At 44.7% G+C, this 24,092-nt stretch overlaps 1 protein-coding gene across 3 annotated transcripts; it reads left to right on the top strand.

Moving 5' to 3' along the window:
* Window positions 1-1,793: 1,793 nt before the first annotated feature.
* On the top strand, window positions 1,794-22,968 carry WDR86 (WD repeat domain 86). 3 transcript variants are annotated; one of them, XM_053961311.1, is made up of 8 exons: window positions 2,207-2,342; window positions 2,745-3,029; window positions 4,320-4,461; window positions 5,906-6,145; window positions 6,230-6,338; window positions 14,995-15,130; window positions 19,778-19,881; window positions 21,808-22,968. In XM_053961311.1, exons 2-8 carry the CDS (start codon window positions 2,867-2,869, stop codon window positions 22,024-22,026), a joined length of 1,113 nt encoding a protein of 370 aa, XP_053817286.1. In that variant the 5' UTR covers window positions 2,207-2,342; window positions 2,745-2,866; the 3' UTR covers window positions 22,027-22,968. The 3 variants fall into 3 exon arrangements, with proteins under 3 accessions (XP_053817277.1, XP_053817286.1, XP_053817266.1); XM_053961302.1 differs by lacking the exon at window positions 2,207-2,342 and adding an exon at window positions 1,794-2,127 and having other exon boundaries at window positions 5,906-6,338; XM_053961291.1 differs by having other exon boundaries at window positions 5,906-6,338.
* Window positions 22,969-24,092: the final 1,124 nt, after the last annotated feature.

Genomic DNA, 24,092 nt, shown 5'->3' with positions numbered 1-24,092 from the left:
CTCATGCATCTGTGTATGTACACATCTGTCTGAAAGAAGGAGGATTAACTGCAGGATTTTGGCCCTGAGGAGCAAAATCAAGCAGCAGGTAACTTTCTTTTACTTTCTTCATTGTCTTACAATTAAAAACCCACCACAAGAACACAAATACAAGAAAGAAAACTTACCTAAAATTCAGGCAGATAAAACCAACTGAAAAAAGATTTTTAAAAGCCCTCATTGAAATGAATAAATATTCATGAAAATATTCAAAAGCTCAGATGTTTTCATTAGTCACCACAGGAGGGAAATATTAATTTGAAATAATAATATAAAACCTTGAAAAGACTTTAAAAAGAGCAAGGGGAGGAACAGCACACCCTCTGCTCCCACAGCTAATGCATGGCTGAGCTGTGGCCAAGGGTTTCCCCTCTAGCTCAGCCTCCCCTTGAGATTTAAACTGTGTGCATTTAAAATGTGCAGACCTGCTTCAAACCTAACAAAGTATCCCTTCCCTCTGAGTTTTTCCTTTTATTCACACCATAGAAACACAGGAAAATAAAACGGAGTGCTAATCTATCCTACAGTTTCCCAAGCAAGGACTCTGGGCAGAGGTTTGTGAGTGGATTTGACAGATGTAGGAGCAGATGGCGAGGGACACTCCCTGAGATTACTCGATTCCCAGGCCTCTATGTCCAAAAAAATATCTTTTCACGGATAATGGGATTTTCAGAGGGGAGAAATACAGAATTTACATCTCACACCAGAACTTCTCGGTCATTTCTCGAATGCACAAGGGCTGTGTGGAAACGTTTGTCTTCAGAAAAGAGCTGGCTTGGGCCCATAAACCACAGGGCTCGACCTGACCCTCACAAAACCCAAATTTGCAGCCCGACAGCTCCGTCTGGCAAGTTTCTCCATGGCTGCATGGCTATAACTGGCAGCTGAATCGGGATCACCTCCTTGTTTACATTGGGTGTGACATATTAGTCCCGTTTAGCCTTTGCCAGAAGGCGCTGTGCAAAATAGCACATCCCGGGAATTATCCATTGAACGCACGCATTTCTGTCCCCCCACACGCTGGGGCACCTCGTGCCAGAGCAGGGCTGGAGCCTCCTTAATGTCAGCGAGCGCCTGCTGAACCCCGATACTGCACCAAGGGTGTGAAATGGAGCCGGGGGGCTGGGGGTTTGACACAAAAATGTGCTTTTCTGATCCAATGGGGCAGAAGGTAGGAGAGTAAGTTTTGTGATTTATCTATCCTATCCCTGCCAACATGTTTTTAGCTACAATTTAGCAGCAGCTCCCTTTTCTTGCTGAGGGGGGATCCACGTTGGACCCTGCTGTTGCCTTGCTGGGAGCTCTCAGCCTCTCCACATTACTTTGCCCAGGAGATTTAGCCTTCCTACATTTAATTACACCACGCTGGGACAGAACCCTGTAGCCCGTGTTGTCAGAGCCCTTGGCCAGGTGGTCTGTGGCAGCACAAAGCTGGGGCCCACCACCAAAGCCGTGCCCACGGCGTGCAGGGGGTGGAAGGGCAAGGGGCTGCACTGATTAGAAAGAGCCCTAAAACCTTTGGATCGGGGCAAAGCGGGACAGCGGGTTTGGGGCTCCTGTTGGGGGGCTCCTGAGGAGAAACGTGGCAGGAGCTCGCCCAGGGAGAGAGGCGAGAAGGGGAACAAAAGGCGATGGCTTCCCTCAACCCAGCTGCCAGCACAAACCTCTGCGTCCCCCGGGAGGCACCGGAGAAGCCAGGAAGGAAATGCCGCTGCCCTCGGGCGTCCTGAGGGGCGAAGGTGCCGCAGGAAGCGCTGCCTCCCCCTGGGCGAGCCCGGGGGCTCCGCCGCGGATGCGGGGGTGCTGTCGGGCTGCTCCGGCTGCAGTGCGGTTGTTAACGAGACCCCCTCCCACCCCCTACCGCCGGGAGACTGAGCTGCGGTAGGGGCGGCTGCAGCCCCGGGGAGGCGGGGAGGCCGCTGCCCCGGGAAGGGGGGGTCGCTGCGGGCGGAGGCCGTCCCGGAGGGGCAGCGCTGCCGGGCACCTCTGGAGCGGAGGACGAGGCGCAGAGCGGCAACACCGGGGAAGCTGCGCGGGCGGGGCGAGGCGGCCGCCGCGGGGGAAAGCGGCTCGAACGTGGAGCGGGAGGTAATGGAGGCAGGGCTGGGGCGGGGGGTGAGGGCCCGCCCCGGGGTGGGCTGAGGGGGGCACGGCGGGAGCCCTTCCCGCCTCCCCGCAGGGCGGAGGCGGTCGGGGGGACCCTGTGCTCGGCCCGGCGGTGGCTCCGGTGCCCCGGCGGGAGGAGGTTCCCCCTGCCCGGAGCGCGAGTGCGGGATCGCTCCGCCGGAGCCGTGCGCGGGGCGGTGAGTGCCGAGATGCCGAGGGACCGTGCGGGAGGGATGGCGGCAGCCCGGGGCTTTGGGGGCCGCCTGAGCCCAAGCTCCCCTCTCGGAGGCGTCGCCTCCTCGGCGTGCCCAAAGTCAGTCCTAAGATTGCTTAAAAAGCAGCAGCCTCGGCGAGGGCACCAGGTAGCGGTACCGCCGCCCGGGCTCAGTCTCCCCAGGAGGCTGGAAGTGCCCCGATGCCCGTGGAGAGGGCACAGCGGGCAGCGTGTGCGCCCATCTGCCGCCGTGGGGCTTGGGATCCCGCGGGGAAACGGGCGCTCAGTGGCTTCAGCTCACGCTGGCTGAGCAAGCGATGCAGCCACGGGGAGATGAAATGCTTTAACGCGCTCTCCCCCGTTCCCCCTTTGTGTCTCTGTGCAGGGGCCCGGACTGCCGTGCTGATGTTTGGGAGTTGAGGTAATGGCAGGAGTCGGTCTGTGGGGCACGGCCGGAGGTGCGGAGCGCGGTCCGCGGGCTGCAAAGCGCCCGTGATCCGCGCCGGGATGGGGAACAGCGGCTCGGCCGTGAAGGTCTGCACGGATCACCAAGGCGGCATCAACTGGCTGAGCCTGAGCCCCGACGGGCAGCGGCTGCTCACGGGCAGCGAGGACGGCACGGCGCGGCTCTGGAGCACCGCCGACAGCCAGTGCCACGGGCACTTCCAAGGTACGGCAGCTGCTTTTCGCCTGGGCTCTGGGTCTGAAGGATGGCACAAGCCACACAGCGTGTTCTGGTCTCTTTCAGTCCCTGCCGGGCAGCCAAAATCACGCTTGTTTTGGTGTTTATTACAGCAGCGTTAAGCAGGAGCTGTTTCAACCCAAAACAGGTTACCAAATGCACAGATGCTTTTATCTCAGGGTGTGTGAAGTTGTTTGACCTATGTCATTTTCTGCAAGCCCAGTTTTACCCCGTGGAAAAAAAAATTTGACTTTTTTTTATTCTCTTTTTTTTTTGGTCCTTTTAATCATCTCATTTCCAGGTGGTGTTTATTTAGAACCTCTTGACCCAGAAGCCTGGAAAGGAACCTTGCTAAATAGGTTACTTCTGTTTTCCCTCCTCATCTGATGCACAGAAATGTTAATTGCTGGGCTTTTTCAATTTAAGTTCATTTTGCATCTTAAAAAAAAAATATTATCCTTAGACTGGAATGTCAGTAATTGAAAAGAAAAAAAAACTGTAGACAGTGGATATGCAAGAGTCTAGATATGGGTTAAAGATGTTTGTATTCCCACTCATGTTCTTTTCATACAAAAGCAAAAAAAAAGGAAGCTGTTAAATTTGGAATTTCTAATGTTTTTTTCTTCCAAAGAAGAAATCACATTGCTGTTATTTCCTTGTTGTTTGTTTGCTTGCTTGCTTGTTTTTCACTATGGAGTATTGTCTTTTTTCCCCACATCCTGCCATGGTTCTAACTTCTGGAAAACTTGCTGCATTTGCTTTAGGCTTAGAAATTCCTTTAAACTAGAAAGAGAAATGTATTGGATAGCATTCATTATTATGGAATCTGCCATAATCAGTGTCTGGGGTAAACTCTGAGGAAGATTGGACTGGGTGGTTTGAGAACTGTTAGTCGAATCAGATAATTGAATGTATTTTATAATTATGCACGCACGCAGTTGTCGTGTCAATTTTAATTTTACAAGCTATAATTACTGATAAACCTGTATCTCTAATGCAGTTCGAAGCTCCACCACAGCACAACCAGCAGACTCGTGTGGTGGCTGCTTTTGGCCAGACCAGCACCAGAACTTGTCTGCCACATGGGGTTTTGGCACTTCAAGTGTGACTTGAAATGGTTGTGTTTTACACAAATCTTTAAACGTGAAAAGCACAGCAGTGCATTTAAAACTGGAGTTTTGGTACATTTGTTTGTATTTTTATTTTGGTTAAGGTGAAGAGCTGGACTAGTCTGTCCTTCCTGCGTGCACAGTGACTGATTTCCTTTGTTATTCCTAGGACATGAAAGCTACATCACCTTTTGCCACTTGGAGAACGAGGCTGCCTTCACGTGCAGTGCTGACCACACCATTCGCAAGTGGGACGTGGTGACCGGGCAGTGCTTGGCCATTTACCGAGGCCACACATCAATTGTCAACAGGTGGGGTTCTCCCCTCGTGCTCCTGTCATCTGTTATCACACACTTTATCATTTCCCTGCAGTTCCCCATTACTGCACTCATAAAAGGGGCTGTGTAAACCTCTGAGATCGTGTTCTGTGCTGCAATGATTAGTTTTTGTAGCAACACTGCTGACACAGATAGGAGAGAAATGAAAGGCACACAGCAGGGGAATGGAATCCAGGGCTAGGAATGAAATTCCAGAAGAAATGATCCAATTGATAACAGATGCTGCTGATAAATAGGTTTAAAAACATCCTGTCGAGCTTTTGTGTTAGCAAGAGGGATAAAGTCAGGGATTTTTCTTTAATTATTATTCCTGTTTGGGCAAATGAAGTTTAATAATAAACTTACTGTGTGTGACTGATTGGTCTTTCCATTTAAAATGCCTATTAATAGTTGGACTGGATTTAATTAATGGCAAATAGAGCAGTCAAAGATTGGTATTTTTTTAACATCTCTTTTCTGGTGGGCGTGTGGGCTTTTTAGTTCCTTTCTAAACTCAAAACACATATGATGTGTAGTGAGATTCTGTAAATAGTTAGGAAGGCTGGTTCTGTGTTTTGGCACAGGCCTTATTTCTGCTTGAATCAGCAAATGGGAAATGTGTTCCCCATTCATATGACTTTGTTGCCTGTTTGAAAGGTTCCAGAGGACCAAGCTCAGCTGACAAAGAACACAGGTTATGGATGTTTCCTATTTCTGGTTTGGAAATATGAACCGTAGAGTTTTTTCTGGTTTTGTATGTTTGTGCAGCTACAACTCATTATTTTGAAGGCCCAGGAAGTTGAATTCCTGAGGTGCAATCTTTGGTTTGCTCTTCAGTTATGTGATAAGTGGACTGCTCATGCTTTACCTTTTTTGAGATCCTGAGCTAGGTGAAATTAAGTGTATTTTTTTTCTTGCACTCTCCTTATTTGATGATGGAAAGATGGTTATTTTGCACACTGTCAATTACAGTTCAGATTCCTGGAATGTTGTTTTGTTGCTTTGTTGTTGTTTTGATTCCAAGCTATTGTTACAGGTCTGTTTTAAAATAATTTTTATAAAGAAATATTAATGAATAATTAACAAGAATTAGCTAATTAAAAAAACCCAACAAACACAAATCTAACAACAAACCAAACTTCTAGGTATTATATATAACTTACGAAAGTTCATATTCCTTGCTGGAAGGAATTTTAGCAAAACAAAATGCACAAAGTTACAATGCGACAATGTAAAAATATCTGCATCAATTTACCTGAATGAGCGATCTCAATTTTAAAAGTAGAAACAGGAAAGTGTTTGATTTTTAAAAATGCCAGAGATGTTATGTTCATGCTACTGTTTCGTACTTTGGGGTACTTGGCACTGAAATAGTGACAAAAGATGGTTATGAAGAAAGAACAATCCTGTTCACGTACACAAACTTCATTTTTTGCAGAATCCTGGTTGCTAAAGACTATCTCTTCAGTGGCTCCTATGACAGGACAGCCCGCTGCTGGAGCGTGGACAAGGAGAAACAAATCCAGGAATTCCGGGGCCATCGCAACTGTGTCCTGACTCTAGCTCACTATTCCTCCAGGGATGTGCTGGAAGAAGAGGAGGAGGAAGAGGAGGAGGAGGAGAAAGTGAGCAGGGACCTGCTGGTGACAGGGAGCACGGACTGCACTGTGAAGGTCTGGTGGGTGTCCAGCGGGCGCTGCTACCAGACCCTGCTGGGACACACTGGGGCCGTCTTATGCCTTATACTTGATGCACCAAACAGGGAGCTGTTCTCTGGCAGCACGGATTACACCATCAGGACCTGGAATATTGTCACTGGAGAGCAGCTGAAAGTCTTCAAAGAGCACCAAGGATCAGTAATTTGCTTAGAGGTAAGGGCAGAGGCTTCCTCGAGGGCCTTTGGGCGTCTGTGTCTTAACTCATGTGGGTCTCAGTTGTCTTTTCATTCATAAAGAAGCTCTTCTGAGACAGGTTGTAAATGGTGAGCTTAAATATCCGTCTAATAGCAAAATAAAAGTGCTCTTTGCTCTTGAGACAAACCCTCTTTCTCTAAAACACTTAGTGATCTCCTTTTAGCTTCTAGTGGCTGCCCTGGGCTAACTTCTAGCTCAATATCTATTTAAATTCCACTAGGTCATGGAACTCATGGGTAGGTGTGCTGAGAGCACTGTTCATCTGAGCAGGATCGTGTAGTCAGGATCACCAGACTTTGAAGAAAATAACCTGAGCAAGTAACACAGGGTCAGGTAATTTAAAAAGGGGAGGGGAAAAACACTCAGTAAACCAGATAACTTCAAAAAACCCAACCCACAGCCCAATCCAAAACTGTGGGCAAAACATAACAGGAAAGCATAAAGCTGAAAGAAATCCTACATTAAAGACCACACAGACACGATGTGAGGAAAAAAGGGAGAAACAGATGGCCAAGACAAGAAAACAGGCAAGAAAAATGGAAAAGAGAAGCAGAGCACAGGGGAGAGAAATCAGGAAAGGATGGAGGAGAAAGGGGAAAAAATGTAATGAGATCTGAAAAACTATACTCTGTTTTTCTGTTTGCAGTATTTTTCTGTTGAATGCTGCCAGCTTTGTTAACATTGCAGGGGAAAGGAGGAGGTCAGGCAGATGAAGCAAGAGGGGAACGATAGTTATCCATAGTTATGCTCATTATCCACCGGAAAATGCTAACAGTGTATTTAAAGAGAGTACATGATGGTCTGTCACTCAGTTTCAGGCCATAAATGTTTATACATGGATGTGTCTGACTGAAGTTAATGACAGTTGTTTTTCTCCCTGCTCTCCCTGTTTGTTTTTGTTGTCCATAAGTGTTTTTCCCTTACAGAGGCTACAGGATGTATCTTTAATAGCTGTTTAATAAAAGTTGCCTTTGTTTCTAAATAAGGTAGTCACAGCTGACACTAGAAGACTAAAAACCTGGGAATACTAAAGGAATTCTGTTTTCCTTCACTTTTAGAAAAAGAAAAAAAAAAAAAACCACACAATATCATATTGCCCTGGAGTAATGTTTGTCTTGCTTGGGTAAATTCTCAGTGTTAAATCTTGTTTTTATGATATTGTGGTAATGTACTCTGAGGATGCTGAAGTAAATCTGTTGCTGTCCTTAGTGTCATCCTTAGTGTCACGCTATGTTTTGTTGTTTAATTGTAATCCTTCTCCAAGGCACAGATTGGCAACAACAGAGCTTGCTTTAATTTAATTGGGTTCTTGCAAAAATTGTTACACAAAGCTGGCTTGACCCTCTCCCAGAAGCCTGGGAAATTCAATTACGCCCTTTGAATGCTCAGGAATGAGCAATGCCTGTGAGCACAGAGTTAAGCAATGGCTTTAAACAAACAGAACTTCTTGTAGGGGAGAAGAAAAGCAAAACCAATACATCTATTTGGAAAACCTGAACAATTCAGAGTACACAAGACTGTAGCTGCTGCCAAGACTGTGTTGGCAGCAGTCCTGGCCAAATCTTCTTGAGTGACTGGTAGCCCCTCTCTTCTCTCATCACCAGTTAATGTTTGGGGCTGGGAGGGTCCAGCTGAGGTACAAACAGCCCCTGCAGAGAGCATTTAGTGTCCAGGCCTCTCCAACTTATCCCAGCTTAAGCAGTCACTGCTGTTGAATAACTTTAGGCTGTTGATCTTTCCTAATTCCTCCCTCTGCCTTTCTGGGTTCAACACTATCCCTTCTGTTCCACTTGGCTGCCACTCAGCACAGCCCACATGGTATTTTCATTCTTTTAGAAAGGGGTCAATCACCAGAATCTATACAAAGATGTTTCAACAGAAAGGAAACTTCCTGAATAGAGGTGTGTTTTTTATTATTATTTTTGTTTTGTTCTCAGAAAGCCTTTGAGGCCTTTTTTGCCTCAGGCTTCCTAGTGACAATGTTGGAATCCGTGGCAATGAGCTGGGATGGTATTTTTCAAACCCTGGGTCTGGAAGGACTGGGAGGTAGTTGTGTGTTGCCCACAGTAGCCAGAAGTTTTAATTGTTGACAGGAATTCATTTTCTTCAGTGCAGCAGTGATCTACTAATTACATCAGATTTTCACTCTGCTGTCCTGGAGGAGCTGAGCAATTGAAGGCAGTTACCTGTTCTCTGGGTGGTACAATGCTTGTGCGGGGAGAAAAAAAAAAGGGAAAGAAAAAAGAAGACTTCTTTTCATTTTATTTATTAAAATAAAGATCCCTAAGGGAGGATGACCTTTCAAAAAGTTTGAGAAATGCTCAGTGTGATTTCTCATCCTGGACACAGATCAGGAAAAATTTGGATATTGAGACCATATTTTCCCCAACTTTAAAAAGCTGTTATTGATGGGAATGCCCCAGGATGTTCTGAACTGCTGCAAATTAGGTCTGGCCTGTTCCAGTCATCTCCCATTACTTTACAGTAAACACCAATAGTGTTGCTGTAGCAGTAAATGGAAATTCCTGGAGCTACTTGAGGGAGTTTTCTGGGTAGATAGCCATAAAGCACACCCATGTTTTCCACCCTGCTTGCTGCAGTGGTGGTGTGTGAAAAGCAGAGGGGTGATGCCACAGACAGGTTCAGATTTTGAGCGTTCCCTAGTTGCTCCAAGATCCTTTGAAGTGTTGTTGCCAGGTAGTAGAGGAGCCTGGAAACAAGTCTCATCTAGCATGGCAGAACAGAAAGTGTTGGTGAGCTTTGGGCTTTCCCTTGTGCCCTGTCCTTGGTGGCTCTGGGCAGGGGAGTGATGAGGCTGAGCTGCCCTATTCCCCAGGCTCATCCTGCTCTCTGGGGGTCAGTCTGGTGAAGGAGACCAGCTGAACCCACTGTGTCTGCTCTGCTGCCAAAGGAGTTCTGCAGCTTGTGATAATGCAGCTTTTCTGCTCCTTCCACCATTTAAATTGGGCTGAGAGAGGTTTTGCTGGGAGACTTTCTATTTGCTGTGGGAATTGTGTCCATGTTAGGTGCTTTGGCAGCATTGATTACTTGACTTTCCCAGTCAGGCAAGGTAACTCACAGTGGAGCAGCCAGAACTCTTCACTCTCCTCCTCCTGCAGTGTGTTGATGGCTTGGCAGACAAAGTACAGCAGCTGTTTTGGGAGCTCCCTCTTCATATAAGAGCCAGTAATGAGATTTTATAGGAAGTGATGGGAAAAAGCAAGGGTGGGCTGAGTGTAACCACATAGCTCATGCTCATTCTTCCACTTAAAATTTCAGGCCTGGCTAGAGACCAGTATTTGTAATTAATAATCAAATATGCATTTTCATTAATGTGTCTGCCTGTGATAGGTTGAATAACCCTGATTTAAATATTTACTTGTGTGTGTTTTTCTAAATGTCTCTCCTAAGTAGCTTTGCAAACTGTTCACAAGGATTGCTTTGTCCTTTGCTGATTGTTCTGCCTCTGAGTATTTATCAAAATTGTGCTGCTAAAAGCTGGCAGAGAGAAATGATCCAGCTTGGAATTTAGCTTGGATCCTGCTGCAAATATTCTTGCAAGAAAACTCCCTTTTGAAGAACATGAACATGAGTGGGCAAGGACTTGCTTCTGGTTTTCCTGCAAAAATTCCTTTGTTTGGACCATTCCCTTCAGTTGCCTTTTAAAGCTGCCTAGAAGAAAAGAGTGCTTTGAACAAAGCTGCTGCTTGAACTCTGTTAATGTGCTGAACTGTTGTGATCACAGGGACAGAAATGTCTTCTTGCCATACCAGTTAAATTAAGTGCACATATTTTTTGCAATTTGTGCTTGTTGCGTCAGAGGATGAAGATGTGAATGAGCAGAATGTGAAGGTGTACAACACCTGTAAGAACAAAACATGGGGCCATCACTTTGCACTGCAGTAAAAAAGTTGAAAAACATTCTCTTAACAGCCAGCCCAGAAAGCTCATTCTAAACGGATTCTCAGGAAAAAAAAAAAAAAACAAAACAAAAAAAAAACCACCAACAATTTCTTGCCCACAGGGAGTTTGTTAGCTCGTTAAAATGGATGTGGTTTGAATGGGATCCTGAAACTCTTAACTCGGCCCAAGGCTTACATAGTTGTATCTTGAGATTGGGCCAGCATGGTGATTTTTGACTTAGAAGTGGCTGTGAACAGAAGACTCAAATTCCAGATGGTAGGAACACTGACCGCCACGAGAAGAATAAGCTGGTGATGGGGTATGTGAGCTCATGTGAACTCATCCTGAAGTTCCTGAGGGCCAGTCTGAGTGCAGTGACCCTCAGCAAAAGGATGTGTCCAAATCTCTTTGGAGAATCCATTGGCTCTCCTTGGCTCTCCAAAAACTGTTTCTCATAGCAAAGGTTAATTGTGAGGGCAAAGTCCACTCCTATAAGGTTGAACTATCTGCTAAACAGCTCTTTTGCAGATAATTTTGGCATTTTTACAGGTAGAAATTGGCTTAAGCTGTTGTATTTATGCAGTTCAGCCAAGCTTGTGAAGCAATAGGGTTGTGATTGTCTTGAGAGACCAACCCTGGATGTGATAATTTGTTCTTGATTAAAATTCTGGTGTGTTTGTGGGCTACAACCAAGGTTTTTTTCTTAATGAGACCTGTAACTACTAAAGTGTTTACAACTAGTCTTTTGCTACTTATTACTCTGCAACTCACAAGCAGTTTGGCTGAACTTTTTCAAGGAATAGTTACATCTCCAGTACTTTGGGTTGAGGATTAAGACAAATTTGCTCCATTCACATGTCAGTGTTTCATCTGGTTCAAAGCAAAATTTCTCATGAGAAAAATTAACAATCCAGAATTGTGAATATCAATGCAGTGTTTTTTTTTTTTTTTTTTTCTGCTGTCTGGCTGAGGCTTTAGAACTGGGCAACAAACTGTTGTCAGGTTTTTAATGTTTTTGAAGCTACATGGGTTTGAAATGTCCACTCTGTGGTTGGTATATGAGCTGCATATCTGTTCTGTGTTGTCCACTCTGCTACAGGTGTCCTTGCCTGGTCATGGTGTTCTGTGGTCAGGAGCTTTTTTGAGCAGTTGGCCAAAGTGAACCAAGTGCTCAAAAGCCAGCCAAGGAAAATACAGCTTTAGAAATGTTACCTCTTTTCTGGGCAGACACAGATTGGAATATGCAACTGTGTCTGCTAAACATTTTGAAACCACAGAGTATGGGGCTAGCTTGTAAGGTGTTTTTGCTGGGGGAACAGTAAGTGATGATAATTATTATTTTAAATACAGATTAAATGCAGATATCTGAAGTGTTGCAGCTTAGGCTGAGTTGTAAGCTAGACCTATCTTTAGTCAAGTGAAGGAGTGATCTCACCTGAGTTGTTCTGGCTGCAGCTGAGAAGGTTGTCCTTGTTTGGGATGGGAAATAGTGAGTTTTAAGGCATGATCTGTTTCAGATGTGCCTCAGAATGAGAGGAATTGTGCCCTAGACCACAGTGACTGTAAGGGGGCTACCCTTAGCTGTGGAGATGTGAATCAGTTTAGATGAGATTATGCCTATCATATCATTAAAGACAGATCTGATTTGCAACTTCAGCCTGAGCTGAGAGCTCTTGAAGGCTTTCTTCACTAACAGCCACTTCCTGCTGTTTTATAAAAATGCCGTGGGAATGAGGGGCTGTGTGACAGTCAGAGCCTGCCCTGGGTTTTGCTCTCGGCTTTGCTGCAGGCTCAGTCTGTGGCATCTGGTAGATTGTTTGACCTGTTAATATTTCCTTTCCTGTGCAAGACTGAGGATCCTGTGCTACTGTGCTCACCTGCTAAAATTGGTGAGGGGAAGAAGGAAAGTGCATGGAAGTGTTTCATGGGGCAGCACAGAGGCTTTGAATTTAATTGAGATGGTTGCTGTGCCAACCACCTCACCAGATCTCAGACACTGGAAAGCCAGCCCTATCCAGTGCTGCATCCAGCTCTAGAGTCTTCAGTACAAGAAAGATATGGATTTGTTGGAGCATGTCCAGAGGAGGTTGCGAAGATGATGCAGAGGAATGAAGCACCTCTGCTATGGAGACAATCACAGAGAGTTGGGATTGTTCAGCTTGGAGAAGAGAAGGCTCCAGGGAGACCTTAGAGCCCCTTCCAGTGCCTAAAGGGGCTCCAAGAGAGCTGGGGACTTTGGACAAGGCTGTGGAGTGATGGGACAAGGGGATATGGCTTTAAACTAAAAGAGGGTAGATTTAGATAGGGAAGAAATTCTTTCCTGTGGGGGTGCTGAGGCACTGGCACAGGTTCCCTGGAGAAGCTTTGACTGCCCCATCCCTGGAAGTGTTCAAGGCCAGGTTGGAAGGGGCTTGGAGCAACCTGGGATAGTGGAAGGTGTCCCTGCCCATGGCAGGGGTTTTGAACAAGATGATCTTTAAGGTCCCTTCCAACCCAAACCATCCTATGATTCTAAGGCTCTTAAAATCCCAATGCTATACAGTACCTGAATAAATCTACATAACTTGAAACATTTTTGTATCTAACAAATTAGCAAATCTAGGCAAGCTGCAGCTCTCCTGTTCATTGATACACCCACTTAAATGTAGAAATGAAGTGGTATAACCTAATGTACCATTAATGCAGAATGGCATTTACCTAGGGGAGGTTATAATTTAGTGATTTTCCTTGCTCAGCGGGTGGGTTGATGCTGCTAGCAAGACATCTAAGAAAGAAATGCAACAACTTGGCCACAAACCATGCAGCAGGATCCCAACTCAAAGCATCCTTCTCCATTTAGCAGGTGCACATGACAATGCTCTTTGTGCCTATTCAGGAAATTTAAAAGTCCTTCCTCAGGCTAACTTGTGGTTCTTGGTTTTGTTAGTGCTGCTGGCCATTCGTTCTCTCTCCTCATGGAGATGTAGCATTAATGCTGTTGCTAAAACAGCTTAAAAGTAATAGGAAGTGACATTTCAAAGTACTGCTGGCTTTTTACAGTGGTTTGTGCTTTACAAGCTCTGGTGCTCAGCTATGGAATCTCTCCCGAGGGCCAGGTTCTGCTGGGAGGAAGCATGGCATGTCCTGCTCCAGCTGAGCTGGTGGGAGCTGTGGCAAGGGAGCCTCTCGGTCTGCCTGCTCACATTTCTTGTGTGGGTTATCACAGTCCCATCTCTGCAGTGCTTCATATCTTAAAATACCTTTTGCTTCAAGTTGTAATACAGCACAATCCTGTTTTGTACAAAGCTCATTTCTGATGCCTTTTGGGAGTGGGGTCATTCCTTTTTGGATTGGGAGTGGAGATGGAAGAGCATGAATAACATTCCAGCCTTACAGATACAGAGTGTGCAAAGAGTGGGGACCATATCTAAGGTGTCAGGAACACCAACCCTTTAAAGTGCTCTATGAGTAAAACCACAAGTTGAATTGTCATTTTCTAGTTTCCTGGAGATACCAGAGAACTATCAGGGGTTTGTGCACTGCTGATCATTCAAACCTTCTGATATGTGTGTCTGGTGGACAAACAAGGTACCATTCATTACTCCTTGGGGAAATTCCACTTCTTCGTGGGGGCTCAGGGTTCTCCCTCCTGTCTCTCCATCCCTCTGATACAAAGGTTGCTGCAAGCACATAAAACTTCCCTCAAGTCACAGCTGGGTGTTGGAGTGACTGGCTGCTTTCAGCAGGAGTTGGGCTGTACATAACAATGGCTGTGAAAATCTTCAGTTTGATGTCTTTACACAGACAGAGAATGCCAGATTTTTCTATGCACTATGGAATTTTTCCTTGCTGAGCTTCCAGCCTTTGTGTAGTTTGTTTATTGTGAACTCGTTGGTTTTCTAGTCTTACACAGGTCAGTTATTTTCTCCCTGTCTCTGTTCCCCAGCTGCAATCCTTCCTTTTGTCATTCTCTGTCCTGTCTATATGGAACAAACCCCATCCTCCACACCAGTGAGTTTTCACAATGTGTAGGATGACTGGTGCGATGGGAGGTAACACACAGCAGAAGACAATCTGCTTGAAGATGTTTAAAAACCTGTGTCAGGATAGTTACTTATTTATTCATTCAATAACAGTCTAAAAAGTCTTGTGGAAATGCAGATACAGAACAGTTTCAAGGAAGAGTTAGTGTTTCTGAATACTGACCTTGTACAGAGTGATCAAACTAAACATAAACCCTGGTTTATGGTGTGTAGGATTTTAATTTTAATTTACTTTTTTAAAAAATTTTTGTTACTCAGAATTGTTCTGATTTTTTTTTAATTTTTTTTTTTTTTTTTTGTAATTAAGATGTACCAGTCTGATAAGAGTTCTTGTCAAATATGCATTGCAGAAACAACACTGCTGGGGTTTTTTTTGAGGCTTTAGTAATATAACTGATTATGGATGTAGGGTTAGCATTGTTAAGCTCCCTGGAATCCTGCCTGCTGGCACAAGCAGATGGGCTAAACTTTTATGTTCTGAAAGCTGGGGCTGTTTTTAAGACCCAGAAGTCAATGGAAGATGCGACTATGAAGAACTGAAGGTTGGTTTGCTCACCACTCCTCTGTTTCAAGGTGCAGCTTGTTGCTCTCTGAGTTGGAAAATGTGACTTGGGATGGGTTCCTTCAGTGCAGTTCTTTCATGAAGGTACCTGAGAAGCCATTGCTGATGTGTTTTTCTCTCCCCTCAGCTGGTGAATCGTCACCTGTACTCGGGGAGCGCGGACAGGACGGTGAAGTGCTGGTTTGTAGACACTGGGGAGCGGATCCAGACCTACAAGGCTCACAAACACAGCGTTAGCACTTTGAAATACCACGCTGGCATCTGTAAGTTGCCTTTCTTGTGCTCTCCAGCCCCTTCCAATCTCCTTTTCAATGTTTATGTTTGACTGAAGGTTGTTAATGGAGAATAATTTTGAACACTTGTGAAGTTTTCAGTTTTTTTCAACTCTGGCATGTTTACATTCAGTACCAAACTGTTGCACCACTCCGTGTGGCAGGCTTAGGTCTGCCCTCCATTTTCCACCTCCCTCTTCTCACAAATGAAGAGGCAGTTGTTTTGTTTCTGTTACCAAGGGAAGGGGCTTAAATTCTGAACTGTCTGGAGGTTGTTTGTGTAGCTGTGGTTTAACCTCAGCAAGTGCTGCTGCTGGACACACAGCCCTGTGCCTCTCTCTGCTGCCTTGTAGGCTCTGTGTAACACCCTGTCCTAAACCAGAATCACACATCAGATGCTCACTGCTCCTTTCTAACTGTTAGGCTTCCTGCTGAGGTTCTGACCATCTCCTAGACTCATCTTCCACAAGTTCTTTACCTGTGGAAATTATCTGTTATCATTCATGGATTTGTTCCCCAAATCACTTTCCTCCACTAGCCAAGCAGTGCTTGCCTTACTAATGTTCAGGACTCAGCTCTCCTACTTTCAGTCCTCCTTTTTACAGTAGTTTCTGTCCATCAGTGTCTATTGCTGACCATCAAACCTCCCTCTTTAAATCCTTCTCTGTGCTGGCTTTCCTTCTGCATGTCTGGGTTTGAGTTGCTAGATAGCACCTCTGTTTTGATCAGTGAACCTCTCTGTGTCATTTTGGTCTTATCCTGCTTCTGGTATTTGACTTGATGTACCTTCACTTGCTTCCCAAAAAAGAACTTCTCTTCTCTCCTCTCCTCTCCTCTCCTACCCTGAAGGAGATGGCCATGGTTCTCTTAAGCTAACTTAGACATTCACAGCTCTTTCCTGATTTTGATTTCTTCACTTCAGCTTTGAAGTGAATACCTCACACTAAATAAGTGGTTGCTATCTGGGCCTTGATCTCTCTTTTGGCAGCTCCTCAGTGTGATGGTGATAAATAGCTGACAGATGCAAGATGGTGCATGTTAGCAGAGTTGTACCTGCACAGTTTAGTGGCAGTTGTCTGGCACCATGCTTGCCTGACTACATTTATAACCCAGTAACTGAACTGATTTCTTAATTATGTTTGGAAACTTAGCATGTAGCCAGGCCCAGAGGTAGAATTTTAGCCAGGAAACCTTGTTTTTGGTCTTCCTTTCAGCACGAGTCCCACATTACTGCTTTTCTCCAGTAAAATATTTATTCAAAATTTATGGTTATTTCAGCTCTCCTCACCACTATGGCAGAATTACCCCATTCTCCCCTACCTGCAGGTTGTAATTTCTGCTGGTTTCAGTTTCCACAGTTGGCTAGAAGGCTGAAATGGAAGGGGAGGGGGTCTGCACCTACACTGCACCTTCAACTTATTATTGCTCCAAGATGTAGGCAGAGCAAGGGAAATGAACCATAAATTGTAATCTGGGATGATCAGTGGTAGACAAAGTACTGATGATTTTGTGTGTGTGTTTCCCCCCTTTTAATTATAAAGACTGCCGTGGGCAGTGAGGGAAGACAAGCACACAATCAATATGATTGATAAGCAAGCTCCAGTTTATTCAAAGATCGTGTCAGTTTATATAGCTTTCTACAAAGTCAGCAACAAGCTCTCATTGGTTATTTCATAAAGGGTCATTGTTACATGTTTCTCCTACTTGTGGTTGCAGCTGCAGCCAAGTTCTTCATCTTCCAGCTCGGTACGTCTCATTTCGCTCATCTTGTTTCACATCCTGTTCTTGTACAACTCATATCTCAAGGATATGCTGTCTTTGCTATCTGTACATGTGATGTTTGCTGTTCCCAGGCCAGGCACAGTGCTCAGTTCTGGGGTCTTAAACAGGGGATTGCTGGAACAATTGTTCCATCGACCCATGGCCCTGCTCCTGCAGCCATTCCCCAGCAAAAGACACAAACCAAAACACTGATTTTGTGAAGACTAGCCAAAGGCAAGCGATCTGTGCTAAGCTGATGTTTGCCTGATCCTGTGATGAACATGCATGTCTGGGTGGGAGACAGGGACTGTCTCCTTCATTAATGACACCTCCAGAACTGCAGTTTTTCAGAGTTGATCCTACTCTTCATGCAACCTGTAGAGACTTGACCAAACTGTAAAGAAAAGGAAGTTTTAGCTCAAACAAAGGTTTCATTATCTGATGCCACCTCCATCAGCTCTACAGCTCTCCCTGCCCCCTCATTCTACCACCTTGTCCCTGTCATACACATACATTATTTTTCCACAACACTCTTTTTTTGAATTAAAATGCAGACAATATTGCTACATTTAGTCAGACGTGCAAAGAACATCCTGATAGTGTGATAGAAGAGTTCACAGAGTTATTTAAGATCTTGTTTTAAATCAAATACAAAAATACTAAAAGTGTCAAACAGGGAGTATCAAATTGTTCCACTTCAAGGGTAGGAAAAAAAGCTCTGGAAAATTTTTCCCACTAAGAATTAATTTATATACTATGATTGCTTGCATTATTGTGGTGCATTCATCACTTATTTCCACAGTATCTAATAATTTTGTTAGAATTAGAATTATTAAGACATGTTAACTGTATACCAGTGTTGGAACTAGTGTAGCTTAAAATACAATCTGTTCACCTGGGACAGAAAAGAACTGTCTCTCAAAAATGTGGAAAAAATTATTTAAATTCTGTTTGTTATGGTTTATGTCACATTTGCACCAGTGCAAGAACATGAAAAACATCTCAGCCATCAAGTGGTAATTTTCTGTTAGAAGATCTTAATTGTGCTGCTTTCTCTCTGATCAGAGCCCAAAGGCTCATTGCCTGAAAGGGTTTGTGGTCTAAATAAGAAAATAGAGTGGAAGAAAGAGAGGAAAAATACATGTTTGTTTCTAAAATCACTTTATAGTATACAGGGAGTCCAGAAAGATGTGAAAACTAAGCATTAAATCATCAGAATGTGTTTCCAGTTGCTTTCTTCAGCCTGTTTGTGTAATTAATAGCATGGGGAATATTACAGCTGGTTCTCAATCTAATTTATTTAATGATATGTTGATTATTTTTCTCTTACAGTATGTGCACAGCCATTTAAAATTTAATGTGGTTTATATTTTTTTTCATGTTGCAAAATCTCCAGGGAAATGTTTCAAAACTGTTCTCCCAAGGGTCTATGAAAATTAAGTAAAAAATGAAAATTAGTTTTATTTTGTTGTTGCTGTTTATTTCACAGGTAGTATATATAAGTATGTATTTAAATGCTAAATCTGGATTAGATCAACAGCTCTTCTTTGAAATTCAGATGTGGAAGGAGACTTCCTAAATCCAGAGTGACAGTTCAAAGGACATAAAGGATGTCTGTCAAAAGCAAAGTTCTGATGGCAACAGCTGATGTAAACTGGCAGCTGCATAGTGAAAACAGCTCTTAATTGGTTCCTCCTCTCTGCATGTCTGTAACAGAATTAAGTGATTTCCATTCACTGGGAAAAAATCAGTACCTGTTCCCTGCTTTACTTTGTTGCTTCTCCTTTGCAGAGTGGGACATGCTGCTTTTTTAGGACTCTGCTGGAAATTGAATGATAGTGGCCCATATAAAGTGACATTGATTTTCCACATCCAGATGTTTCTTGGAGGTGCACCCAGGAGGTGCCCAGCTCCCTGCTGTTTCATGTGAATTTAAAAAGCTCATGGCAGGACATAGTCAGTTCTCTCATCTGTTACTGTAGTCCTGAATTTACAACCATGATAATTTTTTCAACTCTCTTTAGAGATTCAGTTCCTGACTTCTCCCAAAAGATAAGGAATCTGTTGGCTTCAGGCACACCAGTTTTGTAAAAATCTTTCCATACTAGTGGCTTTTGCAAAGACATGAAATGCAGGGAGCAGTGAATATATTGCTTTTTGCAGCTCTGAAATACTTATGTCTAGATAAACTTGAGGAGTTTGGCTTAACTGAAGGGAAGTGTTTATCAGGAGAGTCTGTAACCTTTAAAGCACACAAATGGGCTCCTTTTTGGGCATATTGCTAAGTCCAAAATCTAAATATTAACACTGCCTTAAAATTCCTGAATGCAGCACTCTGGGGATCTGATGTGATCTCATCTTGATGTGTTGAGAAATTGTTCTTTGAACATGTAAGGTGCTCTAAGGAAACCTGATGAATAGACAAAATTCCTGGTCATGCTCAATTTAGTTACCCCAGCCCTGCCCCTCCTGCAGCAGCAGAAGTAATGGAAACACTGGAGTACTGGATGGAAAGCTGTAAATAACTCTGGTAAAACAAATGAAAGGTTGAGTGGAAATCCTTAAAACCAGACTTGAGAGAAATTGCCTGCTTAGAATTATTATGGGCAGGGAACTAGCTGAGGAAGAGAAGAGCAGAAATATATACTTGAAACATGTGCAGAGTGAAATGGTGGTGTGTGTAGGAACTTCAGGTTTAAATCAGTTCAGTGTTTCAAAAAATACAACTCAAAAGAAGCATGCTGGGGTCAGCAAAATGATCTGGATTGTCTGAGGAGAGAATCAAAATGAGCTGGTTTTAGGTGTATTTTTGAACTTTTATGAACTGTCCTCATGTGGCTGCTCACATCTGGCTGTGCTGTGTGGTTTGTGTGTCAGTGTTCACAGGAAGTGGTGATGCCTGTGCAAGAGCTTTCAATTCCAGGAGTGGAGTCCTGCAGAAGATCTTCCGAGGACACAAGTTCATCATCAACTGTATCCAGGTCAGGAAGGGATTTCTTGGTGGGGTTTCTTCCTTTTGATTGCAACCTCGTTTGTTTTGTGGGAACTGGTGTGGCTGACTGTTCTGTGTGTCTTGGATTGGATGTTGTTCTAGCATAATACTTGAATATTCTGTATGTAATTTTAGAAAAGCTTGTTAATAATAATAATGACAAGTGAAACCACGGAACGAGTCCCCAGGGACAGCCCCATGTCTGGGATCGGGGTTTTTTCAGGTCAGGTTGGATAAGCAGCCATGAGAACTGAGACAGATGAACTGATGTGTGGGGCACAGAATGGACTCCAGCCTCATGAGACCCTTTCCATTACAGGACACTAATGATAAGTGTTTGCAGTGCTCTAAAGGGGAAAAGAAGCTCCTGCCTTATGCAGGCAGAATAATTACAGCATTGTCCCCCAAACCACCTGGGGGCATGGCATCCCCAAACGGTCTGAAGCAGCTCAGTAGTGATATCTGACCCACATCCTGCCAGGAAAATGGAGGAGTTTCTGCCACTGGCTTCAAACTGAAAGTTAATGTTGTTTGCATAATGTCTAGGCTCAATTGAGACTGGCATTTAATAGTTAAAACAGGAGGAATTAGTAATCCTTGCTGGCCATGCAAAGACCATGGAATCATAGAGGGGTTTGCATTGGAAGGGACCACATTCCAACCCCCCCTTGCCATGGGCAGGGACATTTTCCACTAGACTAGGTTGCTCAAGGCCCCTTCCAATCTGGCCTTGAACACTTCCATGGATGGGGCAGCCACTCTAAGAATCTACATCTCCCTGCATTGGAATCTCAGTGTAAACTGTGTGCAGGATGAAGATTTTCATTAACAATGTGAAACACTGTTGGTAATTTCTGGCAGGCTGACTGTCAAAAGAAAAAGAGAAGAGATAAAATTCCTTTTGGAGTTGATCCCAAGCACATGAAGTTATAAATGCAGTTTTCTCTTGTATATTCTTCTGAATTAGTAAGTGGCTGGATGATCTTAAACTGCAACCTCCTGGTACTGGGCAGTTGTTGTGCAGCAGGTGGGCATCTGGATGTGTTTGGGGAGTACCTGATAGAACCACCCTGGGCAGCCCCAAGTATTGACAAGACCAAAGCTTGGCTTTGTGTTCTTCTATGTAACTGAATTTCCAACTGTACAGGGGCAAAAAAAAACCCGGGAAGAAAGAGGACTGAGAAGTGGCAACCTTAAGATGATCTTAGGTATAATAATGAGGGCTAGATGAGAGGTGTGGTGCTTCATGTAAGCCAGGGAGATGCTCACTGTCACAGCATGGACAGGCAACCACAGGGCACCCATGGGGTGGACAGACTGACACAGGAACAGGAAGATCACCAAGACTGATGTCTGGCTTCCAGGGCAGGACAAGGGCAATTGGAAACATTACCAATAGCAGCAAATGGTTCATAAAGGAAATGAAACCGCAGCAGTGAATCCAGGTTAAATTACTGCAGGTTTTGAAGAACAATGGAGTTTGAAGGAGGAATTTATACATTTATATTTGCACTATAATTTAGTGCAAAAAAAGAAGGGAAGTGAGAAAGGAAGCATTCCTGAGCCCCCCGCTGCCCACTGATGAGGATTTTGGTGCCTCCTTAAGTTCCACATCAAAACCAGCAGTCTGAAAACAGTTCCAGCAGAAATTCCCAGCCACAGCCTGCTCTGACATTGGGCTTAGTTCTCCATTGCTTTTCTAGAGGGTCTGGGTTATTAATAAGTCTTGCTGTTTATGGCTCTGTGAAGTGGCTGAGAAATGAGTCCTGACTTGGTAATGTCTCATGCCACTTCAGCAGCTTTTGTGATAATTTATACTGGCTCTTGCAAGGAGCTCAGGCTTTAAGTGTTGGGATCAAGCTGTGTTTGCTCTGATTTTTGACAGTTTGATTGTGCTGTGACCCTGTTGTTCCAGATCCACAACGAGCTGCTCTACACGGCTTCCCATGATGGCACGCTGCGGATTTGGGACATCCGGGGGATATGCAAGAGAAATAAGCGGCGCTTGAAGAAGGAGAGGTCTGTGCAGGGCAGGAGCTCCCAGAAGGGGAGTCTGTCTCGTCTCTTCAACAATAAAGTTGGCTGTATGATACAGCAGGAGAATGGGGAACATGAGGCTGTTGAACTGATGTGACTGTCCAGAGCAGGCTTTATGTCAGTGACCAAAGGTGAACCTTTTATTTTCTGCACCACTGTGTCCATGTAAACCAGAACTTGGAAAGAGATGGGAAGTGGCTTTGCCTGAACGTCTGTGTGAGGAGCCAGGATTCTCTGTGGCTGCCAGATGGACTCAGGTCAGATCCTGTGGCTGTGATGACTCAGCTGAGCAGCTCTGGGGTCGGGACGGGAGGCAGCATGGTTCAGGTGAGGTACCACTGTGCGCGTGCAATTAGGAACTTTTCCTAAGACTGCTGGCATCAGTTCCCTGGGGCACAGAGTTGTTCCACCTCTGGCAGCCCAGTGTCTAATGAGATGTTTTCCCTTTCCTGCTGCCCCATAACCCCTGTTCAGCCCAGTGTGGCAGTGAAAGGTGTCCTGCAGTGAAAGGTGACCTTGAATTCCATCTTCACAGCTGACCTTCAGGTCAGTCATTGGCTGACAAGGCCAATGCAGGAGGGTTTGGTTCTGCAGCAGGAGTTTAAAGCAGACTGGACATCTCTCTGGGGAGCTGGGAGTAGTAGGATAGAAATTAATTTAATTGGTTTTTTATCAAAACATGAGCCACAGAGCAAGCTCAACCTCAGCCCTTTTGTGCCAAGGTCACCTGTTTGCTGACCTTGTGTTGTCTTTCCTCCTCCCAAAGCTGTGTCTTGCTAGGTTGCCAGTAGCAGTCAAACTCAAGAGTTTACCCAGTCTTTTTCCAGGTTCATTCTTCTCTGATAACCACTGAGCCATGAATTAACAAGGGTTCTTATATTTTTCTATTTGCAGATATAGCTCTTTGTAGAACCAGTACAAAAATATCTAACACATGTTTTTTATTTTTATGGCTTTATTTATTCTGTACTACAGCAAGATAAAAATGCTGTAATCCTTTTTTAGAATGGATTAATAAACATGTGGCATCTCCAGACAACTGACTGTCTAGTTTTTATTTTTGTCTTATATATGGGGGGGGTGGGGTGTGGCCTGGCTGCAGAGCCCAGAAGTTCAGAATGGGTGGAATAGGGGGAAAACCCCCTACATACACTTTTGGGAACATTTCTTGCCTTTCTCTCCATGCTGGGGTTGGAGTTGGGTGTGTGTGAAGCTATCCTGCCTCCCACCAGCCACCAAAGTGCCAAAGCTCAGTTCCCCTATCAGAGGAAGGAGGGACCAGACACAAAAGCACAGACTTAAGGGAAAGCAGGGATGACAAAGAGCTACAAGCCCCGACTCAGCACTGCCCTGGTGGCACCAAAGCCTCCTGTTCTGACACCTTAACACTGTGTTAGTGGGTCAGACACATCACAGACCCTGCTCTCCTCTCCTGCTGAGCAGCTTTGGTAGTTCTTACCTGGCAGGATTCCACATCTAGCAGGAAACAGCATTTAAATTTTGTGAAATGCCTACCAAGATACTCATTTGGGAGGTATCTGCATTGTGCAGACTTAATTCCAATTAAACCTCTCAGGCTGGTCATTGTGGCTCAGTGGCACATGTCTATGAGCTGGTGCTGGCTTGCCATGCAGCTGACTGTTTGTATTTTGCTTCTGAGGACATCACTAGGTAGGAGGCCTTTAGGAGCTGGACAGAGTTCCCCAGAGCACCTGGGCTGTATTTTGTGTTTAAAACTTCACACACAGTACGTGAGACGCAAGAGCCTATCTGGGCACACAGCAGCTGCACATGCAGCCAGGAGAGAGAGATCTCAAAAAGTGGAATTAATGAGTCATTACCACTTCTGCCAGTAGCTAAACATATCACAGTGCCTCCAAATGCACGGTCAAAATGAACTTACAGCTTTCAGCCACTGCCTCCTGCTCTGCTGATCACTTACAACTGCGCTGGCAGAGGTACATCATTGATGAATGGCTGCTCTGACAAGCACTGCATGTTATGATGCTAATTTTAAATTCCCCAAGGACAAACCTTCCCTTCTGAAGTTGCTGTTGCCAGTTTGCTGTGCAAGCCACTTCAAAGAGGAGAATTGCTGCATGTGCAGCTCAATGCTGCCTTCAGTGCATGCCCAGGGCTGGCAGCCAATGCCAGGAGGTTTGG

This window comes from Vidua chalybeata, chromosome 1, assembly GCF_026979565.1.
Source record: "Vidua chalybeata isolate OUT-0048 chromosome 1, bVidCha1 merged haplotype, whole genome shotgun sequence".
Classification (NCBI taxonomy): domain Eukaryota; kingdom Metazoa; phylum Chordata; class Aves; order Passeriformes; family Viduidae; genus Vidua; species Vidua chalybeata.
Note: the sequence above shows the minus strand (reverse complement) of the source record. Positions and strands in the feature narration are given on the sequence as shown.